General features: G+C 32.0%; 1 protein-coding gene across 1 annotated transcript in view; it reads right to left on the reverse strand.

Moving 5' to 3' along the window:
• Positions 1–327: 327 nt before the first annotated feature.
• Positions 328–21,511, reverse strand: part of LOC106460193 (transcriptional enhancer factor TEF-1-like) — a 54,220-nt gene continuing 33,036 nt past the window's right edge. The window contains exons 3-12 of the mRNA XM_013919880.2: positions 18,678–18,805; positions 15,095–15,307; positions 12,815–12,855; positions 11,429–11,615; positions 10,977–11,039; positions 10,580–10,687; positions 9,867–9,925; positions 8,373–8,454; positions 4,046–4,198; positions 328–1,142 (exon numbers count right to left, since the gene is read on the reverse strand). Coding sequence (XP_013775334.1) covers positions 1,029–1,142; positions 4,046–4,198; positions 8,373–8,454; positions 9,867–9,925; positions 10,580–10,687; positions 10,977–11,039; positions 11,429–11,615; positions 12,815–12,855; positions 15,095–15,307; positions 18,678–18,805 — 1,148 coding nt within the window. The 3' untranslated portion in view covers positions 328–1,028. The remainder of the gene's footprint in view (positions 1,143–4,045; positions 4,199–8,372; positions 8,455–9,866; positions 9,926–10,579; positions 10,688–10,976; positions 11,040–11,428; positions 11,616–12,814; positions 12,856–15,094; positions 15,308–18,677; positions 18,806–21,511) is intronic.

The following is a 21,511-nucleotide window of genomic DNA, read 5'->3' on the forward strand; positions in this document are numbered from 1 at the left end:
GAAAATCGTGATCAATAATCACAGGCTGTTTTTTTTTATATTATAACAGTTCACTGGTCTGCTCAATGGAGAGAAATGAACATTATACTATTTTTATATTAGTTCGTGTTTGCACTGAAACAACTGTAAACTCGAGGACACACTTGGGCTGCTCTTCTCTGATCGAATAGTGGAACTTGGCTGTATCATTAATAAGCACACATGCCTCCAAAATGTGTAGCACGTTTTTGAGGCAACAGGTCGCAAAACACGAATCGTCACATGAAAAAAAAGCAACTGAAATCAGACTTATAGAAAAATTGGTAAATCTAAAATTCTACACTCATGCAATGGTGAACATATTTTATTTTTAATATAAGGTATTGGTACAGACTTCGTGCTATTCAATTTTGATGTTTAATTCTTATTGTTATACCATTTTGTTTGGAGATATAAGAAATATACAAATCACAATTTGCCATGCACTGGAAAAAAAAAATATCGTTTATTATTTTAAGCTTAAAATAATTTCTGATCCAGTGACTTTAAAATGCTAAAATCGAAGTTAAGAATTTACAAAGTAAACAAAAAATACTAAGAGAAACAAAGTGAAAATTATAACAAAAAATAGTATTATTCCCTTTGATTTTCTTGTACAGCGGTTTCTATTGACGATTGACGTCACATGGGAAATATCTTAACGGCTGTCGTCAGAATCTACTCGGATACAGTTGTAAACAAGTAAGTAACCTTCTCCTATTTTTTTTTTTTCAATTTTATTTTACAACACCTTATGTTCGAAAGTATACTAAAATGCGCCAATACAGCAAAGAAGTGTCAAAATTCACACACTGTATGTAAAAAATAAACATGAATATCTGAAAAGTTTTCAGCCAGCTCCCTTAATCAGTTGATGTTGGGAGAGCTTGTTCACTACATCCATATAATAACTTATGTACAGGTTTAGGCCACAGTGAAATGGGATTCTAGGCACTGGAGAGAAATGTAAGATGGACTGAATGACAAAATGAAGAACTGATGTCGATATGTTAGTCTTTCACTAATCTGTAGATATGATGTTGAGCTCCATGATCGCTCGTGGACACTTCAAAAACATAGGCAATACACAACAGCGTCTCTTGGGTTTCTCTGTTCGTTACAACCTGTGAAAAACAACAACAAAAATAATCCACCAACCATCTACTACTGTTTTATACACACGAAGTATGTCGAAAAAAACGTTCAACTTAAGCTGAAGTTATTTCAATACATTTATATCTTAAAAAAAAGTGGAATTTATATACCTAATAACTAACTTACTCTTGTTACAAAACCACACCAAATCAAAATTGTGTTATGCAACCATCGTTCCACACTCTAAATGTTTAACAACCTTTGTTATTTAATGTCTCAACATTCCTACCTACAAATGATACTTTCCGGAGAGAAAGGCACCTTACAAATTATACTTTCAATTGAGACCTTCACTGGTTATTATTGAAGGATACACAAGGCCTATCTTTGCATCGCCATCTCTAATTTTCAATTGATATACAAAAAAGAACGCAGCTGTTGTAATTCATATTTTATTATTTCTTCGGCTAAGTTTCGAACACTAGAATTCTCGCACATCACACTCTACCAACTGAATTAACAAGTTAACCAACTAGAGATGACTCTACCAACTGAATTAACAAGTTAACCAACTAGAGATGACTCTACAAACTGAATTAACAAGTTAACCAACTAGAGATGACTCTACCAACTGAATTAACAAGTTAACTCACTAGAGATGACTCTACCAACTGAATTAACAAGTTAACCCACTAGAGATGACTCTACTAACTGAATTAACAAGTTAACCCACTAGAGATGACTCTACCAACTGAATTAACAAGTTAACCAACTAGAGATGACTCTACCAACTGAATTAACAAGTTAACTCACTAGAGATAACTCTACCAACTGAATTAACAAGTTAACTCACTAGAGATGAGTCTACCAACTGAATTAACAAGTTAACTCACTAGAGATGACTCTACCAACTGAATTAACAAGTTAACCCACTAGAGATGACTCTACCAACTGAATTAACAAGTTAACCAACTAGAGATGACTCTACCAACTGAATTAACAAGTTAACTCACTAGAGATGACTCTACCAACTGAATTAACAAGTTAACTCACTAGAGATGACTCTACCAAATGAATTAACAAGTTAACTCACTAGAGACGACGGTTAACTTGTTAATTCAGTTGGTAGAAACTAGAGATGACTCTACCAACTGAATTAACAAGTTAACTCACTAGAGATGACTCTACCAACTGAATTAACAAGTTAACCCACTAGAGATCGTTAATAAGGCATATTTAACAACTGAAAACGCCACACATCTAGTCAATAATGTCTGCAGCCAACTCTTGGACTATTCTTGTCAGACCAAATACTGGAATTTAACCATCATTCTTCTAACACATTAACGGATTTACAGTTCAGGTACGTTTACCAACAGGTCATGTCCAGTCTATTTTAAGGTGAAAATCTTATTTCTTCAACAACAACAACAAAAGTTGCTGATTTTAAACTACATATGAATTTATTATTTTAATTTGTTGCGTTGATCATTTTAAGTTTAGTTCATCGTTTATATACAAATAAACATAATACGGTTTAATATTTCACATTAGAAAACACACAGCTAAAATTTTACATGGCAATTACTCCATCCATCTTCAACGTAGTTTTGTTTTACAATACAGATTAATTTATTTTGTTGTAATAACCAACAAACTTTGTGTACACTGCTTAATTTCGATACATTCTTCTTTTAAGATTTAACCTGACTGCTGGAGTAAACTGTCAATTACAAAACATCTAATTTGCTGGCACGTAATAGGCTAAAGTGAAAAAATGTTTAAGTTTTACTCTCTCTCTATTTGGTTTTGTTTTCTATACTTTTTTCATCATTGTTACATAGCACTAAATTTTCGCCTATATATTCTTGATGCAGATTATAGTTTTAGACTAGTTTTATTTGCATTATTAGTCTATGTTTAAAAATCAGGTAATGAAATGTAAGCATAATATAAATCTTGGTCAGTCTCCTCCATGTGGTCAAGTGAAAATAATAGTGTTTTTTTTATTTCAAAATCAACCTCTCCAGAGTTTTTAAGCAAGAAAATAACATTTTATTTTCCACTTAACTTTGTCTGATTTCAATTCTTTTGCCAAAAAGCCATTAGCTGTGAACCCTAGATAGACTCTATAACAATACTCCATCACAAAATATATAATGTGGTATGTTCTTTGGATTGATTAACAATTTCATAACACATTCACAGCTGAGAGTATAAAACATGTTCAGTGCATAATTTGAACCTTCTGATATGACAACCGGAATGTTAATTTCTGGATAACACTTGATAAATGCAAAGTTTGAAAAAAAAAACAATTATATTTTTAAATCTTGATTTGAATTAAAGTATCGATAAAAGTGAGTGGGATGAAATAAAATCTTATATTCAACAGATATCTGTTATGAAAAATAATCTAAGAAAACTTATTTTTGAGCCTATTAGGAATTAACTTTCATGTATCATAATTTGATTTAACACAAATTTGGAGGTCAAAATGTTATAATGTATGTATTAAAAGTGTTTGTTAGCTTTGATAACTAAAAGATAAAATCATTTATAGAAAATTTCAATTATTCTAGTTAATATTACTTAATTTACCTGTACAACGATAAACTTCTCTAGGGGTACTATTCATAACCTCACCTCAAATAACTTAGGACATTGTTCATGACCTCACCTGTGAACCTCTATAAAACTCTGTAAATGACCATGTCTGTAAAATATTGAAATTCTCTAACATTATTCATGACCTTACCTATAAAATGGTGAAGTCCTCTGAGACAATATTCATGACCGTATATAAAATTATGTACTTTTCTAGAACACTAATCATGATCTTACCTGTAAGTTAGTAAAGTTATCTAGAACACTAATCATGACCTTACCTGTAAGACAGTAAAATTATCTAGAACATTGTTCATTACCTTACCTGTAAAATGGTAAAGTTTTCCAGGACACTGTTCATCATGTACTTCTCTGGAAGATTTTTTAATTTATGTATAAAATTGATCATGTATTCACACATGGGTGAGCGTTGAATCCTGAACACAAATCGACCATTCTCAAACCGGGCATATTCAGTCTGCAGATTTCAGAAAATAAAAATTATAAGAAGCAGTGCATAGAAACCCGAGCAGATAACATTCATTTTACACATACAAAGGATTAATCACGTTGGGGATGATCAGGTAAACCGCTTACTCTCAGAAAGTGGGTCGTACTTTTTCAACTCTTAAGCTATACAAAAACGGACCATCTTTCAAAAATGTTTCACTCCATGAATTTATTAATGAGGTTTTTTGTGCATAAAATATCAGTACTTTCAGCTACCAAAAGAAGTATTTAGATTTTTAAATATCTATGTAGAATTTTAGAAACATTTCAAATTGCAGACATATTCAGTATGAGCTAAAACTTTAAATGATGTGAAAAAAAATTTTATATCTTTTTAAACTGTACATTTTCATTAAAATTATCTAACATATTCAATTAAAACTAGTAAGATAGAAGCTATAACAGTCTATTTTTTTTTCTGGTTGGTTTTTGTGTCAATATAGAAAGTTTTATTAGTTTTATTTTTTAAGAAAATGAAATGTTATAATCAGAGCCACCTTCTCTGACATTCAGATGTATGTTACTGTTGCCATTTTCTCTAGTCTATTAAACACAGATGACATGCTGAAATGTGACTTTTAGAACAAGATTTAAGAATGGAAACAAAGATACATATACACATAGAATACACTTCTTCTTCCAATTAAAACATAAGTTATTATATTTTGTGACGTAAAGTAATACACAATGCTGAACTGACAATAACCCAATCTATTATTAAACAATAACCCGACGTATTATTAAATTATTAAGATTGTTTTCATTTTAGAAACAAACTTGCAACTTAGATTAGTTTTCATTAAGAATGTTCAGGAAACATCATATATAACAGGAAGATGGCAAATAGCATTTTTTGCATATAACCTCTGGTTTTGTCATTTCTGCTAAAATATATATAGTGTGTTCAAAATACTGAACAAGCAATGGAAACTATCAGTGATAGTAAGTCTGTCAATTTATTGAAAATAATGTATTCCTGCTATTTAATGTGATATCAATTGAACATACAATATTTTAAAAAGAATTGCCAAGAGTTCTTGTTCCATCAAAGATTCAACAACTTTAGCCATTTGGTGAGATCCCAACTGAAAATACATTTTAAAAAGAACTGCCTAGTGTGATCTCAACTGAACACCCACTATTTAGAAAAAAATGACAAGCACTCTTTGCTACACTGGAGATTAAAACACCACTAGTCACTCCGTGAGGTCCCAACTGAAAATATGACATTTAAAAAACAACTGCAAAGGGTTTTTGTCACCATTGAAGATTAGAATACAACCAGTCACTCAATGAGGTCCTAACTGAACTACAACATTTAGATAACAACTGCAAAGGGTTTTTGTCACCATTGAAGATTAGAATACAACCAGTCACTCAGTGAGGTCCTAACTGAACATACAACATTTAAATAACAACTGCAAAGGGTTTTTGTCACCATTGAAGATTAGAATACAACCAGTCACTCAGTGAGGTCCTAACTGAACTTACAACATTTAAAAAACAACTGCAAAGGGTTTTTGTCACCATTGAAGATTAGAATACAACCAGTCACTCAATGAGGTCCTAACTGAACATACAACATTTAGATAACAACTGCAAAGGGTTTTTGTCACCACTGAAGATTAAAACACCACTAGCAACAAGAAAAACTTTTTAAGTGGTCTTCACGAAATTACTCAAACACTAACATAAACATTGCATTATTTAAAAGTATCATCAAAGGTTGGTATTTGTGTTAAGATTCAATAACCTAGTATCCAAACTCCCTATAAAAGTGAACTTCAAAATTACGCTTTGTGGGAAGTGAAGTTTGGCTTTGCTGTATAATACTCCTATCCTTTCACTATTGTATAAAAAAGATTACCGTTCTTATAACTTAGTTTCAATAACTTGATTTTGATAAGAAGTAACAAATACTTTTTCAATACATACAACACTCAAAGATGCACAATGAACTTCTTAAACATCACTGAACATGGAGTTTTATAGTTCGTCAAATAAATAAATACATTGTATTAGTAACTGTTAAGTTTACTAATTGATCATCTTACAAATCCACCACAAAACATTCATTCCCTTTTCATTTATTTTAAAGGCTGAAAAATTTCAAAAACTTCTCTATCTAAATTATGAAGTAGAGCTTATTCAAATGAGCAAAAGAATGGCCCCCAGTGGTTCAGCTATAAGCCTGTAGGCTTATAATGCTAAAGATCGGATTTCAACATCCATGGTGGGCACAGCACAGATAGCCCATTGTGTAGTTTTGTATTTAACACCGCAAAAGAAATTTCTTTGTAACTTCTCCAAAAAAAAACAATTAGTTAACATTTCAGAAAGCTTTCTTTGTTAGGTTGGTAAGTAAGAGAACTAGTAACAAGTCTAATACGTGAAGTCTTTAGTTTCAAAGTTATAATTGCAAACTTTAACATAACATTAATGTAAGTTATTTAACTCCTTGCCTTCCATGAAAGACTATCTTTCTGATGTATGTTCCTATACACATTATATATAATCTCTGCCATAATCCTTACATTAACAATCATGATTATTCTGCATAAAAATCTACATAAAAGGCTGTTTATTGTCTCTTCAAACAATCATTTTCCTAATGTGTAGATTTTGTGGAACGAAAAAAGATTTAATGCAGATCATAAAAATCTGTTCTCAGTGGTTTACAAAATTAAATATATTCTAATGAAATATTTAGCTTTTTATTATCATTTTAGTGATTCAAAATAAGATAAAGACGTAATACAAGAGTGAATATAATTAGAAGAAATAGTTAATTATGTGTTAGCTTCAATCAGAACTAAAATAAGCTTTAAATAATCTTACCATGTTAAATTCATTATTTTTTGCCACATTCCAGTGATAACACAAGGGTTAGGTAATGCATACACTGTGGTTTTAATTCCTCATAACATATGTTTGTTTGTTTTGATGTTAAGCAAAAAGCTACACTTTGGGCTATCCATACTTTGCCCAACACCACGGACAGTGAAACCTGTTTTTTGGTATTATAAGCCGCCTGACTTACCGCTGAACCACTACGAGGCATTTGATTTTAATTCGAACAATTTCTGATATTTCATGAATATATTCAACCATAGGAATTTTAAACTGTTACTATCACTATACAAAAATTAAGCTGACACACCAAGAAAGATTCTCATTTTGCTTTTTCCAGTTCAGTTGCTGATTGAATGTTTGTAATATCTCATTACAATAGCATAATAAACTCCCTGTTCAAAATTTCAAAAGACATTACACATACACACAATCCAAAACATATCGTAAATATTAGATAACAATGTCACCAATTTTTGTCATATTGATTGACAAAGAGACAAAATAAAACAAGAAGTAATAAACATAATATTACACTAAAGTCAGAGGTGAATTTCTAAACATTTTCATACTGTTATCCTGTACATTGGTAGCGAGATCATGCAAATACAAATTTCATGCAAGTGTTTGATTATGAACTCTCATGGTGGTGTATTTTTAGGGCAGGAAATCAAACCCCGGATCTTATCACTGCAAGTCTGTAAACTTCCTGCTGACCCACTGGAGGGACAAACATTCATACAAACCCATCTTATGGCTTTTAAACTTATTTTTCAACTTAACAGTCTAGTAAGTATCTCAAAACTTGTATTATATTTAATAAATTATATCAATATTCAGTATCACTGCTACAATCACTTATTTGTAATAATAGGTAAAGAAACAAGGATTTATAAGGATGAGGAAGAACTTCATTAATGGTGGAACATATTTTGACAGAACAGTGGTCTGCCATATTCAGGTATAAATCATTGTTTGCTTACCTATTATTATATTGGCATAATGTGCTTCCTTACTCAAGTATCACTTATTGGTATTGCTTACTGGCTGAAATTCAACACATAAATATGGTTTCTACAAGAATGATACCAACTACAGCATTTACCTTGCTTTCATTGAGAACATTAGTATTAAGTCTACAGGGATCATCTTCACATCTCGTTTTTAGAGGATGCAGTGAAAAAACTTCAAACACAAGCTTTGTTTCATTAAAAATACTAACTGATTCCCACAAAACCAGAAGTTACGAGCAAAGACAAAATATAAAGTAATAAAAAAAAAGAAATGGTTACCTCCACTTTTTCTACCACTTGTTTACCAAAAGAGCAAACTTTTGTAGAAGAAGTAATGGTCATGTTTTCAGTGCTTTCGAATCTGAAAATTAAAAAGGAACCACCATCAACTAAATGAGAGGGTGTGTTTCCATACATAAAATGCTTTGCAAATGAAAAAAAAAAAAAAGCAATGGAAGTCAAAACACATAATGTTAGAATTTACAAGAACACTTAACACAATTCTGATCTCTTCCATGAATATTTAACCCAAAATTACTTGTAATAATGTTTAATAATACTTATTACATTTTATCAAAGTGGTGATATGTACATCTTTCTTTAAACCCCTCTCAAACGTTCAGTATAGTGAATTTGTATATAAGTTCAACCAAATGTACAAAAAATAACACAATAACATAATAGCAAACATACAAAAAGGCAACCCCACACAAACTAGATTTTCAACACCAAACAAACAAAAAGCAACAACACACACAAACTAGACTTTCAACACCAAATAAACAAAAACTAGACTCTCAACACTAAACAAACAAAAAGTAACAACACAGAAACTAGACTTTCAACACCAAATAAACAAAAACTAGAATTCCATCACCAAACAATCAAAAAGTAACAACACACAAACCAGACTTATAACACCAAATAAACAAAAACTAGACTCTCAACACCAAACAAACAAAAAGCAACAACACAGAAACTAGACTTTCAACACCAAATAAACCAAAACTAGATTCTCAACACCAAACAAACAAAAAGTAACAACACAGAAACTAGACTTTCAACACCAAATAAACAAATCTAGATTCTCAACACCAAACAAACAAAAAGTAACAACACACAAACTAGACTTTCAACACTAAATAAACAAAAATTAGAATTCCATCACCAAACAAACAAAAAATAACAATATACGAACTAGACTTTCAACACCAAATAAACAAAAACTAGAATTCCATCACCAAACAATCAAAAAGTAACAACACACAAACCAGACTTTCAACACCAAATAAACAAAAATTAGACTCTTAACACCAAACAAATAAAAAACATTAATACAAAAACTAGGCTTTCAACACCAAACAAACAAAAAGCAACTACACACAAACTAGGCTTTCAACACCAAACAAACAAAAAGCAAAAACACAGACTAAACTTTCAACACTAAACAAACAAAAAGCAACAACACACAAACTAGGCTTTCAAATATCAATAATTAAAAGTGTTCTTGTAAACTTAATTTAAATATTAATCAACCACTTTTATTTCCACAAAAATTTTTGTTTGGATCATAAACATTATTAATTTGTTGAAATTCACTAATTTCCTATTGAAATGGAAACATTATAAAAGTGTATATCTTACTAACTACATGTTAAAATACCATAAATATATTAAAAAATTAACCAGCTGGCTTGTTAAAATTAAACATTATAAAAGTTTGAAACTAACTGGCTTTTTTAAATGTAAAAATTACAAAAGTGTGAAACTTACTGGCTTGTGACTCCATAAAATGAACCAGCTTCATCTTGAATACTTGTGTTTAAGTCAGCCTAAAACAAAAGTAATTTAAAGAAATGACAAAAAATTAGAAGTTAAGAAATTACTTAAATCAATATTTAAGTCTTATTTTAATTGGGCTTATTACCAAAATATAGCATTTTTTCAGGTGATTGAAGATCAATTTATTCTTATAAACCGTAAGTCAAATTACCATAATTGTATTGGATTATATTTGAAAAATGTTTATTTAACTTCAAACAATTACTTAACAAAAGTTTCTGAAAGGCAATATAAATTATAATTCTGTTTGGTAATTCCAGCTGATAATAAGTGCCAAATTTTTGTTTATAAAAGTGTAATTCTGCTTTCTAAAATTAAAATCTGATCTCTTTCCTTTTGTAATGCAAGAAATAGCACAGTTTATAGCATCTTAAATAAAAACAGCTTATATTCATAGAATGTACTTTCATTACATATATTTAACAGCCATAAAAGATCGAAACAAATTATACAGTACATTTCAGCTTTTATTCATTAGATGGCGCCACACACATGTTCACTAAAAGAATCTCAAATTAATTCATTAACTTTATATTACTTACCAAAAGAATATATCAGATTAATTAAAAAGAGTAAAGTAAAGAGTTGCTGATTTTCATTATATTTTTCGAAGATAATAAATCAAATATACTTCAAATACTTACCCAAAATTTTACCAAAAAGAAGGCGTTCTGTGGGCCTTTGTCATATAATTCCTTTAAACCTCCTTTTTTTTCTGGAAACTTGTCGTAAATTTGTCTAATATCCACGGCCTTAAATGCATAGATGATAAAAACAACATACTTGACATAACTTATATTTTCAAGTAAACTGTAGTTCAAAAGAGAAGATATAAAGTAGTCATTTTATTACCGTGATTCCATCATTCTATTTTGCATGTCCAAGTTTTTAAAATTATAAAGCTAACATAAGAAAACAATAACAATATTTCAGTTTACTAGATCCTTCATTAGTTCCTTTTTTAAAATGCAAAAACAAATAGTACAAATGTATCAAAAATAATTATTAATTAATTATAGCCTTCACTCCCATTGAACTTACCTCCAGTACTGGGTCTGAATAGCTCGGGAGTCCTCGTATATCAACGAATAGGTGCCTCTGATACTAAAGAATAAAAAAAGTTTTTCAGCAACAATCCGAAAGTAGGCTTAATACATCGTGTCCTGTTTTAAACTTTAAAACATGATATACATACGTCCTATTACTTATATGACTGATTCGCTATTTATTCAATTAATGGTTTCACAGCCTTATTAAACTAATTACCGTATTCCTTCTCTAGAAATAAACGTGTAACCGCTTGACAAATATTTCATGTTATAATAATCTGTGCCATGATAGACAGGCCAAGTAGTTTCACACGAAACACTAAAAATATAATTTCTTGTTCCATTTTGTGACAAAATATTTTGGTATTTTAACCTTACGATGCACGCATATTTAAGTTAGATTTATATGTTGTTGTTGTTTTTTGTTTGTTTACCATAACTTACTGTGTCATTATCTTGTTGCTGCTCCATAAATGCCGAGAACTCTACTAATCTAAGTTTATGTGTGGCAATGGAACGTCCCTCCCATGATGGCGATGCAGTTGGTGACAAAATATTCACACCACCAATTGTAGCGGAAGTAGGTGGTTTCAGGGCCATTCCATAAGGTTGGTTGACGAAAGGTTTGACACTAGATATATATATATATATGGGAATATAAATTGAACTACATATCACAGAATTAACGTCTTCTGACATAACTGTAAATTTGTTCTGAGAAATATCTAAGTAAATAAACATTGGTGAACTTAATTCTCCAGGTTTACATACGCTACTTTAGTCTTAGTATCTATGATAAATATTATACTGAGATACTAAAGATCTTCATCTTTATAGAAGATTGAACTAAGTTGTCTGTTTACCTAAATCTTATATTGTACATGATTAGCGTCAACTTATTTCCTTCAAAAGAAAGACTCGGGAAACATACATTGATGAACGTACATAAATCAGGATACTTGCAATGATGAACATGCGTAAGTCAGAGCACTTGCACTACTGAATATATATAAATCAAGAAACGTACACTGATGAACGTACATAAATCGGAAAACTTGCTTTGATGAATGTACATAAATCAGAACACTTTCACTGATAAATGTACATAAATCAGGAAACCTACGCTGATAAATCCAGAAAGTTACACTGGTAAATGTACATAACACAGGAAACTTACACTGGTGAATGTAGCTGAATATAAAATTTGTTCCAAAATGCACTTAGTTCAAAAAGTCATTTTTGTATGATACTGAAATAACTTACATATTTTTATTCAAAAATTTGCACGTTCCGTGATTAATTAAATAATAATAATTAAATACAAAAACGATAACAAAAGTTTTATATAACGTACGAAAATAATAAATCTTCATATGCAAAATTTTAGCAAAATCCTCCTGAGAAGTGGATAAAAAACATCATCATCATAATTTCAAAATACAATATTGTTATTCATCCCTGTACCAAACTTTACAAGGTTAATTGAGCTACATGTTAAAAAAAAACATTCCCCGTTGTAGGTTTTGGCAATTATATGATCTATCAGTTCTGCGCGAAAGAATCAACATTGTGTTTTCAGAAAAACGTAAAACAAAATTGTGGTATTACACAGCCGATTAGACCAGGAAATATACGTCTAAACAGTTATATTTTTGCAATGTATTACCCATTATGATTTTTTGATAAAAGTATTCTAAATATATTTATATGATATTTAATAACTGCACCAATTCTTAAATTATTTACAATGACGAAAACAAAAGCATTCCAGAAGATATGCTATCAATAAGCTTGCTTAGGTGAAGTGTGAAAAATATTAACAGCACTTACTCTTCCGAAGAAACGGGCTGACCGAGGTTTGTCTGCCAGAACTAAAAATCCAAGTAATAAAATATTAAATTGATATTACTTAAATAAGCCAACATGTTTTATATTATAAATAACATTTTTCACAAAAATAAGTATCTTAAGTGCATATAAAACTGAGTACTTCAATCTATTGATAATTGTGGAAAAATATACAATGACAAATAGGTGAGTGAGGCTTATTTATCCCCCCAGCAAGAAAGAGCTGCACTTACTAATTTACAATGCTAAAATCTAGGGCTCGATTCCCCACCGTAGACGCAACAGATAGCCCAATGTGGCTTTTCTCTCAAACAAAGGTGGCTTATTTAAGCGTCAGAAATATTAAACACTGTATACTTAAAATTTATGTAACCAGCTTATATTTCATTTAATTAAATATACCAATTATAACGTTGTTAAAAGGTCTCGGAGTGAAAAACTAAATTTCAAATTGTTTAGTTCGTGCTGTTTCGCTAATGTGTATCTGTTAAAAGATTTACGTATCCTGTTCTAACTTTACAGCCACTCAAAAGATGGCGCCACAAGATGTAAACACACACACACACACACACACATATATATATATGTATAATTTGTAAAAATATTCCGTATGTGAGAGAAATTTCGAAGATATATTCGCAATTTATGAAAGAAAATAATATTCGATACCGTATATGGGTTCTCATTCTTTTCTTTTTCTATAACTATTAATATTATTATTTTACTTCGGACTTGCTTCTTCAGCTCCATTATTCTTTCAGGTTGGACTATGGTCTTCGGATTTACAACGCTAAAAAATAGGGGTTCGATTCCCACGCACACAAACAAATAAACTAGGTTAGACTACAAATTAATTAGTGCTTAAACAGAAGTAAGGTCATGCATAAACTAGACATTACACACATTTCAATCTAACTTATTTTCACCATATAACGCGTTGACCAATAAAAATATTTATAATGTTTCATAACATTGATTCCTAATGAGTTGAGAACATGTTTTGTGTACTGAGAGTGTTTTTGCACTTTGTAGTTTTGTGTATATTGTTATAACACCATTTCAATTTCGAGGTTCATTTTTTGTTTTATTCTAAACCTTTCTAAAGCAGATACTGTCTCACCAAGATGTACCGTACAGAATATTGTATGTGTTCAGATACTCCTTAACTATGCTAAACCGTGACTGACCAGGATGTACTGTATAGAATGTTGTATACATGTATGTATTCAGATACTCCATGACTTTGTTCAACCCTGACTGACCAAGATATACTGTATAGAATGTTGTATACATGTATGTGTTCAGATACTCTTTCATTGTGTTCGACCCTGACTGACCAAGATGTACCGTATACAGCGTTGTACGTGTTCAAATACTCCTTGATTGTGTTCAACCCTGACTGAACAAGATGCACCATATAGAACTTTGTACGTGTTCAGATACTCCTTGATTGTGTTCAACCCTGACTGACCAAGATGTACCGTATAGAACGTTGTACGTGTTGAGATACTCCTTGATTGTGTTTTACTCTGACTGACCAAGATGTATCGTATAGAACATTGTACGTGTTCAGGTACTCCTTGATTGTGTTCAACCCTGACTGACCAAGATGTACCGTATAGAACGTTGTACGTGTTCAGATACTCCTTGATTTTGTTCAACCCTGACTGACCAAGATGTACCGCATAGAACTTTGTACGTGTTCAGATACTCCATGATTGTGTTCAACCCTGACTGACCAAGATGTACCGCATAGAACTTTGTACGTGTTCAGATACTCCATGATTGTGTTCAACCCTGACTGACCAAGATGTACCGTATAGAACGTTGTACGTGTTCAGATACTCCTTGATTGTGTTCAAACCTGACTGACTAAGATGTACCGTATAGAACGTTGTACGTGTTCAGATACGCCTTGATTGTGTTCAACCCTGACTAACCAAGATGTACCGTATAGAATGTTGTACGTGTTCAGATACTGCCTTGACTGTGTTCAACCCTGACTGACCAAGATGTGCCATACCGAATGTTGTATGCAATGTACAATCTCACTTTTATGTATTTTATATCCCAGTTAAGACTGAATGTACGCTTACTCCTCTTGACAAGGGTTGAGTTTTCTCTCGACACGTAGAAAAGCATGAGTAATCTTAAAGTATTTTTGATAGCATCCTCCTATTCTAAAACTGGTGGCTTAGAGCATGACAGAAGACAAAAAATCTAAAGCTATAAGGTATGTATATAACCTAGCAAGGAACTTACAGGTGTGCCAGTGTAGTTTAAAGGAGTTGTGACCAATGACAGAGCTTTGTTTGGTATGGCAGTGGAAGACACGATCTGGGCTGAAGACAGGTTATTCAGTGACTGTAAAGCTTTCTCTTTAACAGCGTGTTCTTGGCTGTAGAATAAAGAAACGATCTGAGCAGAAGACATCGAAGACATCGACTGAAGAGCTGCTTCTTTTGTTGTATGTTCCTAGAAGTGGATCGAAATAACGAACAATAAACATATTGGTCGAATTGAATGGGTAACTCTAAGATTAATCTACTACCGCCATCTATTGAGTACTATTCTTATCTAATCATATTTACTGCTTGCTGTTGTTTTGACGTGATACGAACGGTAATTTCAGACTTACCTTCACTAATAAAAATATTATAAATAAATAAAATATCATATGTACAGAAATATCATTGAAATATTACTTAGTTTTACATATCAAATAAGTAAGATTATCAGATACTTGTTTAACTTGATATACTCACAAATTAAAAGTCGATTTAAACAAATAAAACATCTAAAGTCAGTGAGCATAAGTTTTTTAATCACTTTTCAGTAAGAACAGCGAGGAAAACCATTAAACATTGAAATAACAACAGATGAAGCTTGTTTAAGGCTTACGTGAACAAGAATTACAGCTAAAATGACAAAAACAAAATTAATAACAAGAACGTCAGTTATTCTTACACAGTAACCTAAAATCCGTCCAATCAACAACGTGGAACATCTGAAGCTGTGTCTACAACCTGCTTTCCGTTCGGTTGAGCATAATGAAATAAAAACTCAAAACCTCATAGTAAATTACTCATTAAAAACACTTGGGTGTCTTTTATCCAGTTTCTGAGCTTAGAGTCGTTATTTCCATTATACAAAATTGAATATGATCACAGGAGCAGGCCTGTACGCAGATTGTTTAAAATGGGTGGGTTCTAATTTGTGAGCTCAAAGGATAACGCATATTGTTCGGAGCACAATCAGCATGCTTTAGATGCTGATGATACGGGGGTCCGGGGCATGTCCCCCCAAATTTTTTTAAAAATAGGTGTTATGAGGTTAAAACTGGAAGCAATTTTGCATGAAATATAGCTTCAATAATTGCATGGTTGTTCACATAAAATCCACAAACATCCAATGAAAAGTCAAGTAACACTGCATGGGGAGCTAGACTTAAAGTAGAATAAGTATGTATGTTTTATTATAGTAAAGTACTGTACTATCTATATGCAGAATGGTTATTAACTGTTAAATTATATTACTAGTTTAAACAACTCTACAACAATAGTTTATTAGCTATTTAAATCATTGGCTATCATATACATACATGTATACACTACTGAAACAAATATTTAGTATTGTGTGGAATGTTCTAGACTTCTTTCGGAGTATAAATACGTGTCGAAATATTATTATTTAGATCTAGACTGTATGATTTTGAGTTTAACGATAAAGAGCGTATAGTAGCGATTTTTAAAGTGCAATTATCACAGACTGTATTGTAATAACAGAACAGATAAAAATAGTTCGTCTTGTCAGTTGTATTCTAAAGTAATTGAACCAGCCTATGTGGTCTTTGATGAAAAAGAGACAATTACTTAAAGCTTGCGATGCAACTGTGATAACCAACAGTGTAACGAACATTTGTATATACGTTTGAGTTTTTTAAATATATTATTTTTGAATAAGTGGACTGTGTTGCTGTTTGTTTATTTTTAAATATATCGCCGACAAGTCATAGACACCTACTGTAAATAATCTGGCCTACAAAACCTGACAGTAGCAATACGGCTTCGGGATTCCAATTACAAAGTGTCAACAGAAGCCATTGCATGCGACTGTTTCAAGCCAAAAAATACTAACACTTCCGTCAGAATAATGTAAATTATGCAGAAAGCGTTAAATACCGTAAGCAGCTGCGCTATAACCATATAAACACGATTTTTTTTCACATCACAAAAATAGGGGGTTCAGCCGCAAGATGGTATAGCTGTATTTAAAAAACCCTATTTAGAATTTCCTCAGTGCTGTATGTAATGAGTTTTTTATCTTCATGTTTTTTTATTCTAAAAAAGACCTAAATATTCTCCGTTAAAAACTGGAAGACTGATACTTATTGTGAATTTTAAAAGATGAGATCAGACACACGTAACAACATAACGTATCTAAATAGTTGGCAAATGTTACATAAACCGCGTATAAAGAAAAGCTTCATTTGGTCAAGTACAAAACGGCCCCGTGGTGGCTCACTGGTAAGTCTCACGGTTTATAACGCTAAAGACCGGGTTTTGATACCACTATGGAGCTATGCGCTTAACAACAAACAAAAAACCTTACATGAACCGCTTATAAAAAAACAAAAAAAACAGTTTCATTCTATCAAGTACAAAACGACACCCGGGGGCTCAGCGGTAAATCTGACGGTTCATAACGCTAAAGACTGTGTATCAATATCATTGTGGAACTTTGTGCTTAACAACAAATAAACAAACTGACATGAAACCGCGTAGGGGAAATTAGCTTCAAATTACGAATTAGCTTCATTTTATCAAGTACAAAACGACCCCCGGGGGGCTCAGCGGTAAATCTGACGGTTCATAACGCTAAAGACTGTGTATCAATATCATTGTGGAAATAATAGATTTGTACATCAGATGCAAGAAAACGACCTAAGCAGATGGGCATTGACCAATTCCACACAACAATCCTATCAAGACAGGTATTTCGATAACCTGTAAGTGCTGTGTTCTTCTCATTCCAGAAGTATGTGTTAAACTTTATATCGGATGAAATAATTAGGCTAATTTATGATAATTTGGTTACGTTTTTAAGCCTAGGAATCAATTATCCATGGGCTAATAATTCACCAATAGCTCGAAATTCAAAATATAACAACAACAAAAAGGAAATCAGAAGAAGACAGGTTTGTGAAACGTTAATCAAAACTATAGCATCGTACGTGCTTAATTAACAAAAATATTCTAAAAGTTACACATCTTAATCAGTGTTTTATTAATCAATCTCCACAACAGGTTCATCCGTCATCGATCCACAGAAACAAATCCAGAACCACCCTACATCTTACAGCTAAAAAAAGGTAGTATTCAATTCCATAAAATTTTGAAATCTATACAGCGAGCACCACTGTTAAAGATATCGATGCTAAATCATAAAGCAGTAGACAAAAGACTTTAAAATATATAAAATTGTACCAAAATGCCAAAGTGCTGCTAAAAGAAAGAAGAAAAAACAAGCTGCAGAAGGATGCTTCAGTAACTGAGCACGTGTGTAATAGTATCACTAATGCGTTATTTTTTGTTGTTGTTGTTTTTTTATTCAGATATGCTGTCTATTGGTTAATATAACTGATGAGGTGTTTATTTAGAGGTTTTTAATTATTGGAATACCTTCTACTCTTCTTCTGGTGCAACAAGAGGATTTCTGCAAGCTCACAGTTATACAGTATATATCAATAAATATAACTTCAATATTATTTTGATCTTAATAATAGGTATAATTACTGGTGAATTAAGTTACTATTTTCAACAATAGGTGGACATGGACCACTTACCTTTAGTTTGGTCTGTATCTCACGAGACTTGCGCCGTGCCAATACCTGCATGTGACTAGACACTTGTTTTCGAGTTCTTGTTTTCCCCGTGCGGAGTTTAATATACCTGGCAATAAGTTCATTTCTCCCTGCGATCATGAGAAATAAAAGAAAGAAACTGGTAAGCCTACACACACACGTATACAATAAAGAAATATCATTATAGGAAATGACGTGCACTGTCAGTTATATCTAGTCTAGTAACATGTATCTCTCTCTTTTAAAACTCATTATTTTAAGGACGGTAATCTGATGGACAGCTTACAAAATGCACTAGTTTCAATTAAAAAAAAAGTAATTATTTTCATCAACTCATTTCTCATCAATGTTCCATTTTTACAACATTTCTTTCTCTTTTATTACCTATTTTAATTAATCGGTTTTAATAATCTTATTTTATTCAAATATTGGTCTTTTTTTCTTTCATGAATCAGCTGTTTGGCAACGCGACTTTTTTGAGTTGTGGCGCGTGGTAAGATAATATTTTGGTATTGAAATATCATATTTAAGAGTTATTTCTTTATAATTATGTGTTTAAGATTTTCTTTCGATATTTGCTTGTGTGAGTGAGCACCACATAAATTTTGGAACACTAACATTTTTTATTAAGAAACTATTGTATCCAAATTTTGGTAAGTAGTTTTGGATATTTGAAACAGTAACCCGTAATAAGATTGGTTCTAAAGCAGCTCTGTCTTAGTTTGGTAATAACTGGATTAAACTACAACAAATCGCTGCCAATTTCCAACTAAACGTTTTATCAATAATCACATTGTTGTCTATTAAAGCAGCCCCCAGTGGCACAGCGGTGTGTCTGTTGACTTACAACGCTAGAATCCGGGTTTCGATACCCGTGGTGGGCAGAGTAAAGATAGCCCATTGTGTAGCTTTGTGCTTAACTTCAAACAAACAAACTATTAAAGCACGAGGAAAACAACGCATAGTAGTTATATTGATCACTACCGGAAGGTGGACATTACTTGTGTACCGGAATTAGACGGATGAATAAATACAGATAAAATAAACAAAAACAGTGTCAGTTCCATTAATACAAATTCCACGTGCTATTCACTATTTAAAATATATATATATTTGCAAGCAACCATATAAAATACAACAGACACACCTATCTTCACAAGTTCACTAATAAAATCCTAGCGGTAATTTTATTAATTACTCCAGAGGTACATTTTATGCTTTTTGCAAAAGCCTTTTCGGTATAATAAATCAAACGTCTTTGAAATGATATTTAACAAAGTTGTGGTGTTTTTAAATACTCCAACAAATGAAGTAGTGTGTACAGTTTTTTTTTTAAAGACGCCAAAGCCTAAAAGTTTCTGTTAAGTCGAAGTTGTTTTTATTAGTAACCTGATTATAAAAAAAAACATTAACAATCTTATAATTTTACATCAAATAAATTTCTCACACTTTGAATGCATTTTGTTCACTGACAGGTCGGAAATAAGTATGATTAAATAACAGTATAATCAAACTTGCTCCAAACAAAAGAAGTAATAAAAGCATGCTGTTCTGAGATAGCAACTGGTGAACTTACTGCAATGTATGAAATTGGTGTATAGTTGACAATGGGATGACGAGAGTAAACATTTTTCATGGGAAAATATTCTTCAAACCACGTGAATATAAATAGACAAATAGACGGACGAGCAGATAAATAAATAAAATGACGGACAGACAGTTTGAAGTTCAACTTGACTCGATAACCTTTATAAAAAGAGTTAGGCCTTTTAATTCTCACACAATGATGTAAAATACTTTTACGGTGGGTTTTGGTTAATGTGTTGGACTGCGGATCGGAAATTCCGAGGATCGCGCCACGATGCCACGGAATAGGCTATGTGAGTTATAAGAGCAACAAACATTGCTGTTATTACGTCCAAAATCTTGCTGGCTGGCTGCTTTCCCTCTGATCAGCATTCCAAAATGACGGGTGTCCACTCCTGGACCTTAGGTATTTCTGAATTAGCCGTTTAGTCCAGATTTCCCGTGAGCTATTGTTCAAATTGAAAACATATGACAACAACATTACCGAATGGTTGTTATTCAGTATCATGACAGTGTTTCTTTTGTTATTAATACTTTATCCAACACAATTTCTCCGTTCACAACATCTTTAATCATAACTGAATATCTACATCAGGATGCTGTGATAATATTTTGTACTGCTGCCTATGAATAAATTAGTTTACATTTTGTTCATTGACATAGCTGAGAAACAATAGGGAGTACTTTTACACACTTTGCTTTTTATTCTAATTTAAGAATCTTGACTAACGATTTTGTGACAGACAACCATTGGGTGTTGAGATCTGTGTTATGATTGCACGTGTCAAGTCAAACATATCCATAAACCCTTTGCCCCCACCCCTGCAAGACTTCATACCTTTTTATAGAAAATATGCTATTATCCATTTGTTTTGAATTTTGAGGCAAATATATAAAAGGACTATATGCGCATAGCCGTCCCTTACTTTGAACTGTTAAACAAAAGGGAATGATAGCTAGTCATTAGCCAATAAGCCCCACACAACTGTTGGGCTACTTTGGGGATTTGGCCGGCACTACCTCCTTGCGCTCTGGGGCCGTGGGTGAGCGTCATTGCAGCTACGGGACGTGAAAGTTTAACCCTCGGCTAACGAACTTCTGAATTATCACAATATATTACAGCATAAAAAAAAGATAATACAGATATTTAGCAAGACTTGTCTGTCACTCTTATATTCACATATTAATAAAGAAGGGAACTCTAAATAATGATACAGATATTTAGCAAG

Source organism: Limulus polyphemus, unplaced genomic scaffold (assembly GCF_000517525.1).
Source record: "Limulus polyphemus unplaced genomic scaffold, Limulus_polyphemus-2.1.2 Scaffold726, whole genome shotgun sequence".
Lineage (NCBI taxonomy): Eukaryota > Metazoa > Arthropoda > Merostomata > Xiphosura > Limulidae > Limulus > Limulus polyphemus.